This window comes from Balearica regulorum, chromosome 2 (genome assembly GCF_011004875.1).
Source record: "Balearica regulorum gibbericeps isolate bBalReg1 chromosome 2, bBalReg1.pri, whole genome shotgun sequence".
Taxonomy (NCBI): domain Eukaryota; kingdom Metazoa; phylum Chordata; class Aves; order Gruiformes; family Gruidae; genus Balearica; species Balearica regulorum.
This window is the reverse complement of record NC_046185.1, coordinates 124,401,244-124,420,790: the sequence shown is the minus strand read 5'-3', so window position 1 is coordinate 124,420,790 and position 19,547 is coordinate 124,401,244. Positions and strand designations below refer to the sequence as shown.

The following is a 19,547-nucleotide window of genomic DNA, read 5'->3' as shown; positions in this document are numbered from 1 at the left end:
CTCCCAGCCTGTAGGATGATCTTGTGTTGGTGTACCTAAGTTGAACCTAAGGGGTGTTACGAAACCTGACATCAGACCAACATCACACAGCTGGAAGAGAAGTGGCTATTTTTCCGAGGGAGCTGCTCGGCTGTGCTGGCCGAGCACAGAATCATTCCCCAGTACAGTGTGCCGAAATACCCACCGCTTAAAATGGGAATTTAAAAGTCCTGATTAATGCAGCCAGTGTATATGCATCATACTGGATACAACTTTTACGTTATAAGGAAAGCTGGCCTGCTTCAGCTGCGGATTATATTTCTACTAGCCAAGTACCCTGATGCAGGACGTGGCTTAACACACCACCGGTATTACACAACTGAAACTCTTCTGTACACCTGGTGAAGGACTTGTTGGGGCTCCACTGGATCTCTGCCCTTGTTTGATGATTTTTTTTTTGGTTGGAGTTAAGCAAGTTGTGTAGATCGAATCGTGGCTTTTCTGCCTGCAATCTGAACAGCCATGTTAAATTTTAAACTAACTTTACCCTGCCCCACTCCTGACTACTTGGAGTAGTAGTAAATGGATTTATACTGTGTTTAAGTACAGTAAAACTGTGTTGAGCAATTTCTTCCATTTTTAATGAACATCAGCTCACTTTCCTTCTTATGTTATTCCAAGAGCATACATTTTTTGTGACACATCCCAGGAAGAACTGGTTTTCCTCTGTATTTCAGCTCTTACTGCAATATTCCAGACAACTTGTAGTTTGGGTCTATGAGTGTGAGCTTTTTTCTTCCACATGCCTGACTTCCTGAAATCGAGATAAAATAACAGTAAAAATCAAAATCGAGAAGTTGCATCCGCTGACTGAAGCTTACATTTAAGGTTGTGAAAAGTTTCATACTCCACCTTCCAAAGTGTTCAGGTGTTGAAAGCAGCCTGTGAACGTTTCGTGAATGGCCATGCTGATGCTTGCAGAGGGTCAAGTGATGCGAAAATTGACTTGGCTTTTGCCAAGTGGTCAGCCTAGGCTTGTCACTTGTCTTTGACGTGACAAGAAGGTGTTAGAAATCACCTAGTGCACACCTAGGGAATTTCTGCCCAAAATAATTGCAGAGACTTGGAGATATGCTCTGAAGGATCAAGTTTTATATATTTCTGTTTTCAGGAGGGTAAAATCTAAAGCAGTTCTGGAGGTGATGAGGTTACCTCAACATGTTATTTGAGAGGCTTGCTTATTTAGGGAGGGGTGTTATTTGTTTCCCCCCATTTTCTGGTTAGAAGTCTGAAGGTGAGTATCTGAAAGGACTGTGAGGCTTGCAGATTTTGGAATAATGGTGTTGCTACGTTCTTGATGGCTTTTGCCTAGAAAAAGGAGACAGGCAAAATCAAAATGTATCTCTGAGCGAATTTATCAGCCAGTGCTTGGGACACAGTTAGGCTGCTTTCTTGTTTTTATTTAAGGAAAAATCAGTAATCTTTGTCTCGTCCCTGAATTTACGCTGGCTTCCTCTAATGTTTCCATATGAATTTGTAATTTATCCCATTACGAACTTTCATTTCTTGTGTTCTTTCTCTGTTAATAAATTTCCATGTGTTCATTTACCTGCTCAAATTCTTTTTACTGAAAGTTGCTGTCTGTAGAAGAGTTCTTACTGCTCAAGTTATTTACTTTATGAAGTCCTGAATGGACTCTGTACGCTGTCATTATGAATTGCCACTGAGCAAAGTAATTTCTATAAGAATATGCTATTAACTTTTATAAGTGGTATCAGACAGTTACTTCACAGTTCACTTTTGATCTGTAATGCTGGAGGACAGTGGACATGCCTGACTAGCCCTCGCACCAGCCTGGGCCTTAAAGAAGAGGAAAGACTTGCATGTAATAATGGGAGAAAAGACAAGTATTTTTACAAAAAAAAAAAAAAAAAAGCCTTATAATGCATTCCACGAAAACTATTTCTTCTATTATTTTCCCAAGTCTTATTAGCCTTGTCTTTTCCAAGAAGTATGCTGCAGCTATCTTGTAGAGCAGCCTTTTAATATTAAGATCCTTGTTTGAGTTTCTCAGTAACTCGCAACAGGTGCACAGCTGTCCAGACAGAACTGCACCTCTGTACATCCACGGCTCTGTCCAAGAAGTACTTGGGGTTTTCCCAGGGATGTGACTTTGTCATGGAAACTGCACTCCTTACCAGTAAAACTGTGAACATTTTTAATTTCCTCATGGGAAGAAGGAGAATAAAATTAATTCCAAAGCTGAAAATGTTGAATGGCATTCCCAGACTCACCAGTGGTTTATATAACAGAACCTGTCACTTCAGAAAATTCATAACCCAATCTCACTTCATAGTACAAGCAGTCTTATAATTTAACAGTGTAAGAAAATTCAAGAATGCCAATGTGGACACCCCTGTGTTTCACCGCAGGAAAGAATTGCAGCACAGTTCTCAGTAATTCTATTGTGCAAGAGCTAGCAATAGCATATAAAATGCTGGTATTCAACTAAGATGCCTTTCTTTTATACTGTGTCTCAACTGAATGAAGGAAAAATACCCAAACAAAAATATACTGTATTTTGATTATTACAAAATCATGGTTATGTTTTCCATCAAAATTATTTTAGTAAGTGTAGACCACAAAATCAGAGAAAATACTGCTCCTACAAATAAAGCACAAGAGGTGCCTGAGTCAGTGTGAAGAATAACAGGGGTTTACTGGCAAAAGGACAATATTTTGAATATTCATAATTCATTTTCTCTATCTATCTTAAAATTTCAACCCGTCAATTATACATGAAACGGAATACCATAGCACAGTAGGGGACTAAAAGGCAAGTATTCATTTTCAGCTTTACCATCTCAGTCTTTAAACAAGACCTGCTCCTTAGCATACTGGTAAGACAGATGGATAAGTGTTGGTAGATAAGAGATTTATAGTTTGGCATTGTTTAACTTCTCCGTAATTTGCTTGTACTAGTGCCCTTGAGACTCATTTTTTTCAGAAAGTCTGATTTTTCTACATTTATTCTAGTAATGGTATATTGAGGGTTGTTAAGGAAATTAAAGTCCCATTTCAGGCCCCAGTTCAACAAAGCATTTAAGTAATGCTTAACTTAAAGTACATCTTAAACCAAATCCTATTTAACAAAGGCAAAAAAAGAGAAGCTTTCAGAGGGACTTCCCCACATGGTTAAAGTGAAGAGTGTGGGGTTTTTGTTAAAGTGAACTTAGAAATGCTGCCTGTATCACACGCTCAAGAGACTTTCTGTGGAAAGGGACCTTTAAAGAAGATATTACCTGTTGTCCAGAGTGCCTGTGGGATGTGGTGAAGGAGGCAGGAAACTTGATTCAAATTTTGGAGCAGAATATAGAATGAGCTGGATTTATCATGCTTAGGGAAAGTGTTCTGAGACGCCCGAAAAAGGTGTTTTGCAGTGAAAAAGAGCCATATCCCAGCTCACTAGCTTATTGGGCAGTTACGTGTGTTCCCCTGAGACATCGTGACATTGGAGGCTTTGCTGAAAAGCTAGAAAAAAGGCCTTGCCTAAGGATGAACGGAGAGAGACTTCCATCAAGCTGGCAGTTAGATCCCTTGTAGGTTCTGTCACTGGTAATGCTTCCTCTCTCAGTAGCATCATCTCTGCTCCCTGTTCTGGAGCAACTTCAGGGCGCTGTACCGACAGTCCATGACTTTTAAAAAGTTTGCCTAGTACAGTCCCAGGTCCTGTTAAAGGACTTGAAAAGTTTTGATAGATAAGTATCAGGTTTGGTATTGTGGAACATAATCTGTATTCCTGGATCACCTCGGCAGATTACATGATAGAGCTTTCAGCTTTCAAAGTAAAACGCCACTAAAAATATTTATGTCCACCTCACCTTCCCCAATAAACTGAAAGCTGCTATTTACAGTAGTAAACCCAGATACAGTTATTTTCTTCATAGAGGTCATCTTCCTTGTGAAAATTCATTCATATTCACCAGGAAAGTACCTGGCAGCCTTGTGTTTTGCCACCTGGTGTGATGCAAGATAAAAATCCACAATTTTACCTGTGAAGATACTTAGATGACCAATAGCGAGGAAAAGAAAAGTAGCTTTCCGGCTAAGTAAGCTCCGTTTCCTGGTTGCTCGTGAAAGATTTAAGGAAAAGAAATTAAAAATAGCCATCAAGTATAAAACACCAATCATGGTGATGCATTTTTCCACTCACTATTTTGGATCATTAGGGAGATCAATATAGATCTAAACTCCAAGTTTTGTTAGAAAAAAGAAGTAAGTTTATTGTGTTTCATGAGAATTCCTGTGTGATAGAAATTCAGCACTGCAGAATGGGTTATTTTTTCATATGACAGTGTAGGGAAAGCTCAGACTCAATAGCTTTCTTAATTAATTATGTCTCTGAATTTCAGCATATGAATGAAATTTTAACAGCCTTATAGAAAATGTATAAATGGATTTGTAGTGACTCTAAACAAACACACGTTAATAGCTAGCTAATGACAAGAAGCACTTTTCTTTATGCAGCAGCAACTTGTTATGAAGCAGAAGAAAGTTGATACTATGTTTATATTGCACTGCACAGTTCATTTCACCACATTTTTATTTTAACTTCAGGACACTTAGAAATTCTTCTAGGCACCTTTTATTAAGTTTGTCTGAAGAGGGCAGCCTTTCCTAATGCACTTGGAATTTTCTTAATTTGGCAAGGTTACTGTATGCTGAACAAATTGACAAAGGACATGGTCATGATCCCAAGTTTGCCTCTCATTATTGCCTATGTTTTCCTTGAAGTCTCTTTCCATGTATATTTATCGACCAACTCCAAAGAATATTATTATTTTAAATATTTGACCTCTCTGCTAAAATGCAGTCCAGTTTCACTTACTCTCTAAGCTAAATTAATGGAGACTTGCTGTGAGATTTCTAGAAAGAAATGTAACGAGAAGGTTATCAGGAAATTTCTGAAAATATGGGTGTTTGTTCATTCTGCAGTCTAGAAATAAGTGTCTTAAGTGCTAAGAACACATGTGAATAGAGCAGGGAAATATCTGTCCCTTTCTGTTGACGGTTCTCCTTATCTTTCATATTTTCCATCCTGAACTCCTCTCCAGGTTTAAAAAAGAAGCATTAGCCTGAAAATAGACAGTGGTGTTACTTTTACTTTTCTTTTATGCTTTAATCATAAGGAAACATTAAAAAAAATAATCTTACAGCAAATTCATGCATTGCAATGTTACCAGGAAAGATGAATGGCTACTCCACATTTAGCAATTAGCGTGATAGATTTAAGGGCTCTTAGAAGAATTTATTGCTGTGGTGTGCCTTGATCACGGTGCAGGGAGGGGCATTTGAAGAAGCTGGAATGATATATTTTCACAGTTATTGCTTCTCTAGCCACTATGTCGCATCTCTCCTCTTGCAGTGACAGCCAAATTTGAATGCCTGTCTCACCTTCTGTGGTGTCGGGATTTAGATTGTGTGATAGGCCTGGAGGAGAAGGAGCGCAGGCTGAAGGCGGGCAGCAAGCACAGGGGCTCAAACAAGGAGAACCTAAAGGCTCCTACTGGTAGAAGACGAAGGTAGGTGGAGACAATAGCTGTAGGATTTCCCTGCCTTTAGGTAAACAAGCATACTGTTTGCCAAAGAGTATTATCTGGATTACTAGAATCCCGCTATAAAAATCAGGTCCAACACGCTGCTTGGGCAGTAACAGTGGCAGTGTGGATCCTGTGCAAAACAGCGAACTGTATTCTCAGTAATTCTCTGTAGAAATGTCTGCAACAAAATGAGAGTGCTTTATGTACCCAGGAGCCTGGTGAATTTGCTGCGGTGGTTGACAGGTAGCAAACCTTGTACCGCTTCACAGTCACAGCGGCTGTCACCCATGCTAGTTATATTATGCTAGCATGGACTACAGTCAAACTGCAGCACAGTGTCTCCCCTTCAGTTTGTCAGCTCTTTGTCTCACCTGGTGATTAGGCAGTATCAGTGCTAATCTAGTCAAATGATCCCTTTTTTTACTTTGGTGACTTTTTAGATCTTTTTTTAAGGAAAGTAAGAGCATAAAGACAAATTTCCCCACTCTCACTAGGGTCAAAGTAGCAAATAATTGAATTTTTTCCTCCCACAAACTGGTACTATTATTTGATGCTGCCAGGTGTTTAAGCTACGAAACTCATTGCAACCTCATGTCGTTGCCTGACAGAAGGCTTGCTCAAAATCTTATCATTACATAGCTATTTACCTGGTTTTATATTCCTTGGAATTTCCTTGCTACGTTCATTGATCTGAAAACACCCTTTTATTCTTACATTGTCTTTCCTACAGCAACCACTTGCTCAGAAGTCGAGGCAGATTGCTTCAGTTCCTTCTGACCCCAGACTCTACGAGTGACTGGACCGCTCTGAAAAGTACGATGCTTCTTCCTCTTCCTCCCTTAGTGTTGGATGGCTATGAAACAGAGCAGAAATTTCATTTTCCCCCTGCTTAGAAACACATCAGACAAATAGCTGCATGCTTGTGCTATGGTCTTCTAAGATGTCAGATCCTCTCCCTGCAGGCCAAAGACCCACTAGCATATTCTTCCTAAATCTTCTAAGAAATTCCACCTTAATTGTGTTTATATCAGCATTTTCTCTTGAGACAACATCTAACTGAAATTGATTGCTTGTTTTCATTTTTTTGTGACTAATCTTGGGAGGGAACATCATGCTCTTTGCCAGACACCAATACTCGCTGTCTCTCACTGTTTCCTCTGTTTAATGAGTATGTGTCTGTAAAAGGTATGGAGGATGGATTTTTGAGGTTGTAATGAGAAGAAATGTACAAATAATTCTTACATATCCGATACATCTCTATTTTGAAATTGGAAACATGACTTTCTCTTTCCACTCCTTGGGAACGTTTTCAAAATTAGGGTGTAAAAAATTTGACTAAGCTTATTGCATCTTGGTCTTAATAATTTAGAAGAAATTGCCACCATTTTTCCTGAAGGTATAATTGCCTTCTGAATACTTTAAAAATTTGATTCTTTTGAGAATGACTCATTTATCTAGAAAATAGCCTTTTGTTGTTCACTTTTCCCCGTCTCACCATCAAAGAGAACATTAGAATACCTCCTCCACCTTTCTATGATTGCATTGTTTGCAAATAAAGATTTTTATTTTTGTGCTTTCCTGGACCTTCATGACTCATGTCCTTGCCTCCCAGTACTGAAATACATGTAAAATAGTCTGATTAGTACATCTGCTTTATACCATCTTTTACTTCAATTTCTGCACTATTGTCTTTTGCATTGTCTTATCAAGGCTCTTCTCTGTTCTGGCTTTATTAGAATCTTCAATGTAAGCATAATTTTCAATTCTTATTATCTTTGGTGAACATTAATAAAAGCAGGAAAGATCCCCGCACACCTTTATGAAATCATCCATTGTTTTTATATTTGCATTTGTTCCTCTAGTGATTTTTGATAGTCTCTATAGTGTCTCTCTGGAGGTCTTCTACTCAGTGTCATTCTTCTGTGTGGTCACTTCATTGTCTTATAACACCTCAGACCTGATATTACTCAAAGATTCTGGGTCATTTTTCATATGTCTTGTCTGCTTTTTTCATGGGACAGGTATCTGTCTCAGAATAGCTGCTGGAAGAGAACAGCTCCCCCTACAATGAAATTCTTTTACATTCCTGGTGCTATTCCTTTGTCTCAAATCAACGTATACCTGTTAATTCCATATTTGCAGACCTATGCAAACTTCTGAAGAAAGTCACATCTTTCAGTCCCACAAAACTAATCCCATTCCACTGTCTGCCATAACCGACTGTCTTTTTTATAATTAGTTCCTCACATCTCCTTCTGCCCCAGTGTTTCATTTACTCAGGAAAATGCTGAGAGTCCAAAGGACATAAAAGATGTCACATGTTCCAAGTTCCTCTGATAATGCATCTTATATTTCATTGTGCATTCTTTCAATGGGAGCAGATGTCCTGGTAATATCAGTACTGGTGTGTTTGTTCCCTGACTGATTGTTTAAAGTTACTGATTGCTGGTAATACACCGTTGCTCATCATAATACTATATTTACTTCCTACCTGGTAGTCTTTTTGCCACAGAAGCAGCTGCTAACTTTTAAAAATCCACTTTCTGACAATATTATCTCTCATATGGCTGTGATGAGTTCTCCTACCCTCTGTCGTGCTTGGGAGAGTTCTTGACCTCAAAGCATCAAATGTTTCCATATTCTTGTTTTTCTTTTTTCCCCTCAAGCTGAGATGATTTCTCCTCCTTATCTTACTGTATGTTTCCAAGTCTTGTGACTTTCTTACAATTTCTTAATTGTACATTTTGTGGGTTAAGCATGCCAACTTTATGTCAACTCCATCTGGAACACTTGAAGGTTGTTCCTCGATCTCTTTGCAGCTTATCTTCAAACTCTCTGGTTTTGGGAGAAAGTGCTGAGTGCGCAGCAAATCATGGTGTACGTAGTGCCTCCACAGAGATGAGAAGTTCTTTCACTATATTAAAATTCCTAAGAAAGAAATCATTGCTTGTCACCAACAGTAACAGTTGTTCAGCTTGTTTGTGATTCAAGTACGCTGCACTTTTGTTGGCCAATACAAATAGGAATGGAGAAGGAATTAATGGCTACAGTAGTGTTGGCTTGAGCTTTACCAGCCAGTTCTGCTAAGGTAGATGTGGTTTGAAGTGGGTAGCACAATCTCTAGTATCAGTTTGTATTTGGTTTGTGAGATATAAAAGGCTTGTGGACTTCATCCTCATTTAAACATATACTTTGAAATTTCAAATATTTTCATTATTAGTTTCAACAATCAAATAAAATATGGGAGGCCATGAGGTGAAGTTTTTTTGTTTAACACAAAACTCCTGGTTGGTGAGTGTAAAGAGAGTTTCTGAAGAGAGGGTATTTTCATCCCTGGCTTTGTCCAGATTTTTTTTTTCCTTTCGGGATGCCAAAATATCTATTTAAATTGGTGAACAGGAGTGGAGACAAAGAGAAAAAAGAGGGGGAATCACAGTGTCATGTCAAGCCCTACACCATGGTTCAGAGCCTATGTCAAATCGCTAAACTGTCAAGAATCCACTGTTGGGGTGAGTAATAGATGAATTGTACTACTTTTGGCAATTTCACCTCAAAAACTATGAGTCACTATGTTAGGAATCAAGAATAGACAGTGGATGTAAAATGCAAGTGAGTACTTTGAGTGAGTGCCTGAGTTCCTATAAAAACGTCTGCTGAATGCATTTGCTTCATCAAAGCCCAAACCCACAGGTTCAGAGAGATATACTCCTATGGTTGACAGCTCAGTCAATATTCCTGCTCTGTCTCTTCCTGTCATAACATTGATTTCTGTAAGCTAGAGGAAGTAATCCCTGATGACATTATGTAGCAATCTCAAGGAAAGTTTGTTTTCCCACTGTGCGCATTTTCATACGCAACATATAAATGTATTTCATTTACAACCTCCTTACAAACTTTACCTCTCATAATTCTGCTACATTTTACATTCTGACCACTGTATCCAGATCAACTGCTTTTTAATGCTTTGTTCTTGATTTTGCACTTTTATGGGACAACGTACTTGATGATTCTCCTGCATCATTTCATCACTGCAAAACAATGATGGCACTTTGACATATGCTATTCACTCAGCTGCCAAGCTAGCCGAGGAATGCATCATGCGCCCTTTGCATGGAAGAGAAGACCATGCTGTCATGCCACGTACCATCGTTCCACTGCTGTCAACACCACTACATTTCATTTTGTATCCTAACCCCATGATCAGCAATGTTTGCCATCAAGTGGTAAAAACTGCTGCTTAGCTGAAATGAAATGATGTTCCTGTGATTAATCTAATTATCAACCTTTTCTGTCTTCATTTTTCTGACAAAAACCAATAATAAATCCATCTCTCTGGAATTTCATAGTGCTAGTCTCACTAGAAAGCAGGTAGTTTTCCAGGCAGTTCTGGAGGATTTTAAACTGTGAGTGAGGAACGAGAACCTGAAAATTAATTTTACTTGTATGGTATTGAAGAAACCATGGATCTTTAAAGTATTTGCAATTTGTTTTGTCTTATGTCCAGAGTGGCAGTAGCTATGAATTTCCAGCACAGTATTGTTATTGTTGAAAAATGGGACGAGTTTTCAAAGGGAGCAAGGAATTGTGTATATTTATGGCGCAGGAGTGAAAATGGCTTCATGGGTGAGCGGCACATCTGTAATGAACAGGCTGCAGTGGGGTTTGTCTCCCCATGGAGCCAGGTGTGATACCAGATTGGAACCCTTTCCACTGAGCTGACTCCTCTGATCCCTTGAGACGACGTTTGTGAGGAAGAGGCTGTGAAGGATTTAGTATCATTAAGTGTGTGAGGTCTTACCCCACACTGAGAATCAGCAAGGCTTAGGGGTGTCTGGAGCCAGACCAGAGGCAGGGATGGATTGATATGTAGGCATGAAGGCTATGTTGTTTCAGGAGATATTACTGGTTCAAATTTCAGACTCCATAATTCCTCTAAGCACTATTTTTGATCAGGTAGAATCAGATGTCACCTTTTCTGTTTAACTTGTATATAGAAATTAATAACTTGTCATTTTCTATACTGCATTGTGGTGGAGTAAGCTCAATAAATAAAAAGAAATAAAACTCAGTACTTCAAAAACCAGCTGCACCCCTGCCAGTCTGCCACAGATAATGGCAAAAGGACTTCACCCCCTATTTGTTTCTGGAGAGTCATAAAGGACATTATAGTCCTTTATAGTATGAGAGATTGAAACTTTATTTTCACTTGTGTTTCTCTTCATAAACTGCTGTGAAATAAAATAAAATAAACAAGTGAACTCAAAAGCCTGTATCTGTCAATAAGCAGCCATTGAACGTTGTTCCTTTTTAACATAGCATCACTGGTTCCTCTTTGCAAAAGCCATAGATATACAAAACTCCACGAAAAAAAGAAAGCAAACTTCAAAGAAAGAACTTCAGTGCCTTAACATCTTACAGGGTTGTCAGATGTCACTATTAATTTGTTCAGCAAATGAATTTTTGAATTTAAGGAAAAAACAGGGAAATTCCATAGCAAATAATAATAATAATAAAAAAAATCTAGATATTGGACAGTGCAAAATATATCCTGAGTTTGATGTCAGCTTTTGCATAAACAGCTGGACTCTCTACTCTTTAAACAAGCAACACCTCCACTAAAACTGATGAGCAAGATACCTGCTGAATGCCAGCAAGATTTTAGACCTGGAAATTGAAAAGCCCAGGAATTGGTAGTATAACATGTTTATCATGTAACTATAACTGTATTCTCAAAGAACTACAAGTATAAATCTAAGTAGTTTTTTTTCTCAGAAAAAAAAATGGGTTTGATATGATTAAATGTTTAATAGTATCTTCCATTTACTTTCATATATATTTTCTCTATTTATAAGTAAAAATCTTTTCTCCTCCCAGCCAAAAAAATTTGACTAATTCCTTAAAGTCAAGACGGTGCTTCACGTCTTTACCAGTGAGCTGCATTTGGAAGATTAACACAGTTTGTAGGAGTTCACAAGGTAGTTCAAAAGTACTCCGATTAAATAGCAAATTTGCTACCATAATAATCCTTTAAACCCTAGAAGAGGACAAATTGCCTAGGTCCCTTGGTAGGAAGGAGAACAGGGAGTGTGGGTAGATTTAATTTCACCTGACATTAGCCATCTAAAGTTAGATGTCTCAATTAAACTGGCTGCTTAGCCTCTCTCTCCGGTGAGCGGATGGAAAGGGACAGGTACTTCCAGATGGTAATTCACCCCATCTTCAGATAGTTTTCCAAGCTAATGGGGTGAATGGCCATGCCCACCAGAAGGTTGTATAAGCTTATTTGACAGTAGAACAAGTTATAAACTTTGGCTTTGTTATCGGAATATATACTCTTTTTTGCTTTTAGAAATATTGCCAGAGTAACGACACTTGTAACTCTCTGTGCTCTGCTTTTCTTTCCCAAGTTTGAAGTGTGGCCTTATGTTGAAGCTCTCCTTGACTGAGTGAGAAATTATTAATGGACTGTATACGATCTTGACTTGTATTGCGTACAGTCACTAACAGCCTTAACCCAAGAATGAAATAGTAACATATCTTTTCATGAGCTCTCCTGTTGAGCCCTACTCAGATTTCCACATAAGTTTTTCTTCTGGCTTCTTGCTATGTTATCTACTGTGTTCAGTAGTAGGAATCTTCTGAGAAAATAGTTTTCCTGCTAGCAAAACGGCAGCTTTGCACATACACTGCATCATTTGCTCTTCTTTTATCTGTGCCACTTTATTGCTACAAAAAGTACTTTTTTCCTGCTCTCACTGGGATTTGGAGGCAGCCTGATGTTTCATCAGCATTCCTCACGTTCAAGGCTTGGGTCCAGCCATGTGCTTGGAGCACGTGTTGTACTTACAGCAGATTTTCTCCTCTCATACTGACTGTTGTCTGGGCAGTGATGTACAGACCATCAACTTTCCTCTCTCTCTTTTTTTTTTTTTTTGTTTTGGTTTGGTTTTTTTGGGGTTTGTTGTTCCCATAACTTCCAGCTCATATACCAGAACCCACATGTCTAACTGGCAGTTTTATTGCCTTCAGAAGTACAGTCTACTATAAAAATTCCTTTACCTTTCTGAAGTTTTTGGCAGAAGTTCATTGGTCTTTTAAAGTGACTGGTGGTCACCAGCAGCTGTGTGAGTGTGACCTCTCTTCACAGGTGGGGGGAATGAGGAGGAGGGGCAAGGACATAAGGAACAGCTTGGGCAAGCAGGTAATTAGAACAGTCAGTCCTAATTAGTTTTTAATAGTTAGGGAGGGGTTTTTTGTACCTACATATGGCTGAGAGACAGCTTGCAGGGAGCAGAAATGAGCTGGGAAGGTACAAGGGCTAGATGTGAAATTAGCTAAGAGTGAGAGGGTTGCTGGAGGTCCTGAGAGAGTTGTTTGGTTTAGATGTTTCAGATGATGCTGTCTGGGAGCTCTACAAGACCAGACAGGGGGTTTATGTCCAGGACTTGTGCTCAAGTGCTAATTGTGCCAGAGGCAGAGTCCTTAAATGTTCTGTGTATGTGCTCCTTCTCTCTCAAAAGGGAGAGTGATGAGGAAAGTGATTTTAACTAAAGAAAGGGATGTGGCTTAAGGGGCTAAATGCAGCTCAGGTTCTCCCTAGTAAAACACCTAGTGAAAATGCAACACCTTGAGGTTGTCTTTGTGGTGCAAGCTGTGTGCAAAAGCTATTCATCCAGCAGAGAGCGTGGTCTAGCCTGTGATCTTGGCTGCTAGGTCTGAAGGGTCATACTTCTAAAGGCAGGCGGTTGTCTGATTTCTACTGATTGCAGTGAAATAGGAGTAAGAGTGTGCATGCATGTGTGTGTGCTTGGAGTTTGCGCGTGTGGTTTCTTTAGCTCACCTGCCTGAAACATTTTAACTGCTGGGACAAGCAGGGGATGTGGTCTAGCCTTCAGTTTTTTCCTGTTGCCCCTTAGAACTTGGAGAGAAGCTCAGAAAGAAGTATTTTCCAGATCTTTCAGAATCTACTCTAAATGATCTGATACGCTCCTCACACACAGCAGCTTCTATAAGCCTTTGCTTTATAATCCAGTGTTTTGATTGCCTTGAGATGCCTGATCATTTAAGTGATCCTAATCATTGATCTATAAGTTGGGGGGGGGGGGGGGGGGGGGTAAGTGAGAGGGATAGGAGAAATAAATGCTAATCTTAGACCTCTTATACTACTATTTTTACAATTACTTTTTTTTTAAAGTGCTTACCTCTTAAAGTGGAAGATGGCGGTCAGCTTTGAAATACTTCTGAGGCTCTGGTCCTTTCTTGTTTGCAAAGTTAGACAAAAAATAATCTTCTGCCTCTGTCTTTGGAGGTATTTGTCTGCTGGCTGCTTGGCCTGGAAAGGGTTTTCTTGTTTCTCTGTAATATTGTGGTACTGTTTATCTGTGGGATAACTGTCTTTGGGATGTCCTTGAAACTGAGGTGGAAAAATTCAAAAGAGTGATTGCTGTGGAGGAAGTGTACCTAATAGAGGTAACAGGTGTCAGAGTAAGTAATGCAACCAAAGACTGCTATTTATGTGTTTAGGCAGAAGGAATGTATGGGGCTTATTTGACAATGCTAAAGGCAGACATACATTTTATATATATATCTCTCTATAAAGAAAGGTGTGGTGCTTGTGGAAAAGCATCTTGCTGGAAAACAACTTGTAGATGCTTCCAGAAAAACTCAAACATCTTGTTAGCTGTAGATTGACCAGTCTTTCTTCTGAAGCAGATGGAGATAGTTTTCATAAGTTTTTGTAAAGCTCAAATCAACATTGTGTGTGGTTTGTCTTTTCTGAAGTTTCTATCAAAAGAAAGTGTTATTCTGTTGCATGGCATATCTGTTTATTAAAAAAATGCCTATCCTTCTGGGGATGTCTAGTAGAAGCTAAATACACTATACAGCAATGCTAGTAATTAAATTTGTAAAATAACTGCTTTTTGATAGACTAACACAAAAGCACAATTACAGCAGTGGCTGTTTCTCATTAGTGGGAATGACATGCTAGCTTTAGAATATGTAATGATGTCTAAGCCCTAGTGGTTGTAATTGGCATAGAAATGTACTATATCCTTGGGTGTTAAAAGCCATAAGCTATTTATTTCATACTTACAAAGTATGTGTAGTATACTACATTGTGGTATAAATCTCACATGGATTGCCTTACTTGCATTTTTTTAGTATAACTTATGTCTGTATGGTTCAAATATGAATCTGTTCCCCATTAGTGCTCTGTTGATAACATGAAGTTCTGATGAATTGGTATCTCATATCTGGAAAGCCCGTTTGATTTCAGATCTCATGAGTAGGTAACTCAAATCAACCCGGTACAGATAGCCTTGTTGTTGTAAGGTTTCTGTAATACCTGAGCTTCCACAATGTAGTAGTGATATACTTGCAAGATATTTGGCTGCTGACTGCCATGTGTGGTGTTCTGGGGTTTTTTAGAAGTACCAGATTACCATAAGTGAGGGGTGGATTTGGAGAAGCTCTGTGTTATGCTAGGCTCTACCCTAGACTAGGAGTAAATGACATAGAAGTTCATGGTATAAAATAATTTTGAAACTAGGAGTAATGTATATTAAAATAGTTGGTGGTGTTCTACTAGACACCATAGTGCATTGACTCTTCTGGCATATCAAAGGCAGTTTGATTCTAAGGTCTGTATGTGGCACACACGATATGGGTATGAAAGTCCATGGTCTGGTCTTTTTCCTTAGTGCTTCATAAAACAAATATAGGGAAGTGGGTGAGAGAAGTATAGGGATAAATTATAAAGACTGTGATTTTTCTTCAAAAAGAAGCTGGTAAATAACTCGTATCTTCTATTATTTATTCCAAAAATATCCAAGTTTCACTCTTGAGTAAGGTGAAGTGATTCTGAAAGAACAATTTTGCTTTATTTTCTATGAGTTAAGAATAGCTTCTATAAAACTAGTGTGAAGTATGGAATGAAACATCACTATGAGTTGGGGGGAAAAATACAGATGTAACTTCTCAGAACAGGCAGGCGAATCCCTTTAATGATGCCTTTCTGGAATAAATGTGAATTTAGAGCATGTGTGCTTAATCTGAGTGAATTAACTGGCTGAAGAGTAGTGCTTTGCAGCCCCAGTTTGGGTTAGGGCTCAGCATTTAAATTTGCAATCTAGGTGATGTGCAGAAGTTGAGGTGGAAATTGAGGTTCTGAGGTCCAAGGCTGAACAGAGCGTTGGTAGCAAATTCGGCAAACTTTCATCTCTGATTTTAATGCTACTGTATTGTATTTATGGTTTCTTGAGGATTTTGGTTAGGGTTTTTTACTATGGGAATTTACATGAAGTTGACTGTGTGTGTGACAGATGTTGGTGAATATTTGACGTGTCTATCTTTTATTTTGCAGAGAACTACAGCCAACAAGACTTCTGGTGCTCCTTCCTACAGCAGATGGTCCAGTTCACAGCCCCATCAGGTAATATGCCCTTGTCAAAAAGGATATGAAGCTTAGGTTGACACATGCTTCTTCTTAAAATGAATTTTTGAGGGGATCTGAGTGTTATCTACCTGAATTAGCCCAACTAGATCGGTCATGCTCATCTCTGAGGTTGTTGCAGGATATCCTGTAGTAAACGGTTAGATGCAGTTGCTGCTCATGGAGTGGCTTGTACAGCTGTGACTCCTGTACTGCAGTGGTACCTCTTTGGGTTGTCAGGGATGGTTATTTTGGCTGGCTCTCCCATCTTTTGCATCTTGTCACTTCAGCTAGAAGCGTGTTTGATGCTCGTTGGCAACACAAGGCACATTCTCTGATGCTGTCCCCTCAATGTTTTTTGTACATAAAACAACCGAGTTGCGAAGTGGTTATGATGACCGCAGTTTTCAGGAAAACTTGTTATAAAGCCAGACTGAAGCTGGAAAGATGTTCAGTGATAGCTGGTAACCAGTATTATTGTGAATTATTTTTATAATAATAATTTGCATGTTATTCGGGGGTTCTGTTACTTTATCAAAAACAAAAGACTTTTCTGTCTATAGACAATGGTTTGCTTTGAAATCAAAGAACAATGTATTTCAACTAAAGCAACTTCCTCTTTAAAAATTCTTCAGGTGTCTGTTCAGTATTGATTGTATTAACACTGCTTTACCCCAACCTCTATTTCTGCTTCCTTCTGACCTCTTTCTATTTTTACTTTCTCTTAAAAAAAAACCCACAAGAAAACCCCCACCCAAACTCCAAACAAAAAACAAAACCAAATGACCCAAAGCAACATTGCGTGTGCACGCACCGCCCCCCCCCCCCCCCCCCCCCCCCAACACTATGAAAAATTTAAGTTATCCTGGTGAGAAAATCCTTAGACCCTTGATCTGACTTTTTGGATTTTTGTGGGGTTTTTTTAATGAAGGATATGTATACACTGAGAGGAACTGTATTCAAATTAGGATGGGAAAGAAGGTGGCTAAATGCTTTGTGGACTGTTAGCTACCTACCATCCTTCCAGTCTCAACAGTTCTGCTTTCACAATGTATTGTAAGAGTCTTGTGCATCCTCTCCATGTGAAAGTATGTTCTTTTTGCTTGCTAAGGTTTCCATGTTTTCTTTTACTTTTTGAACATTGAATTTTCACTTTTAGAGGGGTAAAAATGATGAATATGTAGGTAGAAGGTTAATTCTTTTCAGTGGCCATTGCTTGCCCCATCTTAGGGGATCAGATGATGAGCAAGGAAAGGTTCATGGACTACCACCAATATGTACAAGGCTGAAACAGCAGTGACTGTTCCCCTCTTTCTGTGCGTCTGCAGTTGCCCATTAATGTTAATGGGAGATGCATTCCTAAGTCAGGAGGAGATCATCCTAACAAATCATATGAAATGCACTTTATACTCAACACACTTGATTTCCTGCTTGAGGAGGGAGGGGAAGATAAGTACATAATAAAGATTGTTCTTAGTGTTACAACCCTGACAGATTGCTAGCAGAGTTGAGGGACTAACGACCAGGAATGTTATTTGAAAGTATATCTAGACCATCCAGCATCTGCAGAAAAAAATTGTTGTACAGTATTAAAGCATGCCTGTGGTAATTTTCTTCCACCTATCTTTTACCCCACACGTTTTAATCTCACCTTCCTTTGTCATTTACACTCTTAATTTTTCTTTTCATCCTTGTTTATTGTAAGCTCTGGTCTTCCGTGTCTTGGATTTAATAAGCTTATAAACTTGCCTCACAGATATTACAAATACGAGTACCAACTGTGAGGATGTATAGCCATGCTGCAGTTCAGTTTGGGAGACCTGAATACTGCTGTGCACTCTCATGAGCTGAGAGTGGCAAAATATTTGTATTGGATCAGAGATTTGTATTCAGCCTTGCAACTTGCCAGCATCTATATATAGTTTATTTAAACATTTTTTGAAGATGGCTTTCCAGGAAAGAAAAAGATTAAAGTTCAAATTCATATTGTCTGCATTTTCCTCAGTCTCATGCAGTGAACCCAGTGAAGGCTTTTCCACATACATCTTACAAGAATCCAGACGGAAACCTAATAGAACTACATGGCTGAGACCTTTGATGCATCTAAGAAATGTTAAAAGTTAAATTGATTTCCTCCTTCCCTCCCCCAAGTTTTCTTTTTTCATTTCCTCTATCTGTGTGAAGTTTGAAAGTCCATTGGGTGAGAGATTTGAAAGGGTTCTGCAGGTGGGGTCAGTGAGTCACTGAAAATACGCATTTTTCACTGACTTGTTTTGCTTTGTGCTACCCAGACATGCTTATATTTTGTGTTGGATAAGCTGAAGCATGTTTATCTCAAATACGCTATCTGGGGAAGGTTTTAAGTAAGTTCCTATTAACGCATCGCTCTCATGAACATGTGGAATTTGTGTGCTCGGGTTTTTTTGATGTGAAGCTGTTCAGAGAATGCTTTTTTTTTCCCCCCCCTGCCCCTTGAGCCTGGGAAAGTGTCTTGTTGCAGGGGAGGTGTCTTTAAAACTTGATTAAGAGGTTCCTTCTGACTGCCCTGAGAAAGAGGCATTACTATCTGCTTCAAACTAGCTTTTTTCAAGCACACCACTTTCTCAATGTCAGAATAAGAAGCCAATAGTCTAAAAGGTTGATCTTTTTTGGAGCGAAGGAATTAATCTATTTAATTAAAGGACTGGGGGATGGGCAGGGAAGCCAAACCAAATCTCTGCTTCTGAACTGGTGTCCGCGGAACTGTGTTGAACCTTACTGCCTTCAGATACACTAAACTGGCTTGAGGGGTGGAATCAAGGAGAAGATACAAACTGACGCTTATGAGCTGAAATTGCCTTCGCTGCCATTCTTGGCTAGTGGCATCACTTGATGTGTGAAGAAGTCTTCAGCAATTTTGTGAGAAGCTCTGAAGTGAACTTAGTCCTTCTGTGGTACTCTGAAGACTGTGTGTGCTTCCTGAAGTGCAACTGGCTCTTACTGCTGATGAAAATGAAGGAGGAAGTGGCACTTTATCAGGCATGATGATGTAGCTGATTTCTAACATGATGCTGCTTTTGTTGAGTGGGATGGCAGCCAAGGCGGAGTGTCTTATAGTGATGGCATATCCATGTGTGGGACAGTCTGTGTCAGTAGGAATCATAGGTACACAGGCAGGATGGGACATAAGGCACTCAGTATTGTAGCTCACCTATCCCTAGCAGCAGTTTTAACATTAACAATTCAGTTATTAATAGTAATAACTTGAGAACTAAGAACAATTGTGGTGGTATAGTCAATGTAGATGTAAAATGAAGAAAAAATAAATTGCGTTTCTTTTTTTTTCCTAAGGAAAAAATATTTCAAATGTCAGCTTAAGGTTGAGGCATTGAACGAAACCATAGGTTACACGTTCTAAAAGAAAGAAGAATGGGACAACAACCCTGCTAACTTGTTTACATCCCTGCTCTCGATGAGAGGCAAAAAGTGGGTAGCACCTAAACAGATCTCACAAATCCATTTTATATGCAAACAGAAGACAGTGATACCTTCCCTCT

The 19,547-nt window shown here is 39.0% G+C and overlaps 1 protein-coding gene across 2 annotated transcripts in view; it reads left to right on the top strand.

Moving 5' to 3' along the window:
* Window positions 1–19,547, top strand: part of RBMS3 (RNA binding motif single stranded interacting protein 3) — a 715,580-nt gene that overhangs the window by 93,134 nt on the left and 602,899 nt on the right. For both annotated transcript variants that reach the window (XM_075745772.1, XM_075745773.1), the window contains one exon: window positions 15,943–16,011. In XM_075745772.1, coding sequence (XP_075601887.1) covers window positions 15,943–16,011 — 69 coding nt within the window. The remainder of the gene's footprint in view (window positions 1–15,942; window positions 16,012–19,547) is intronic.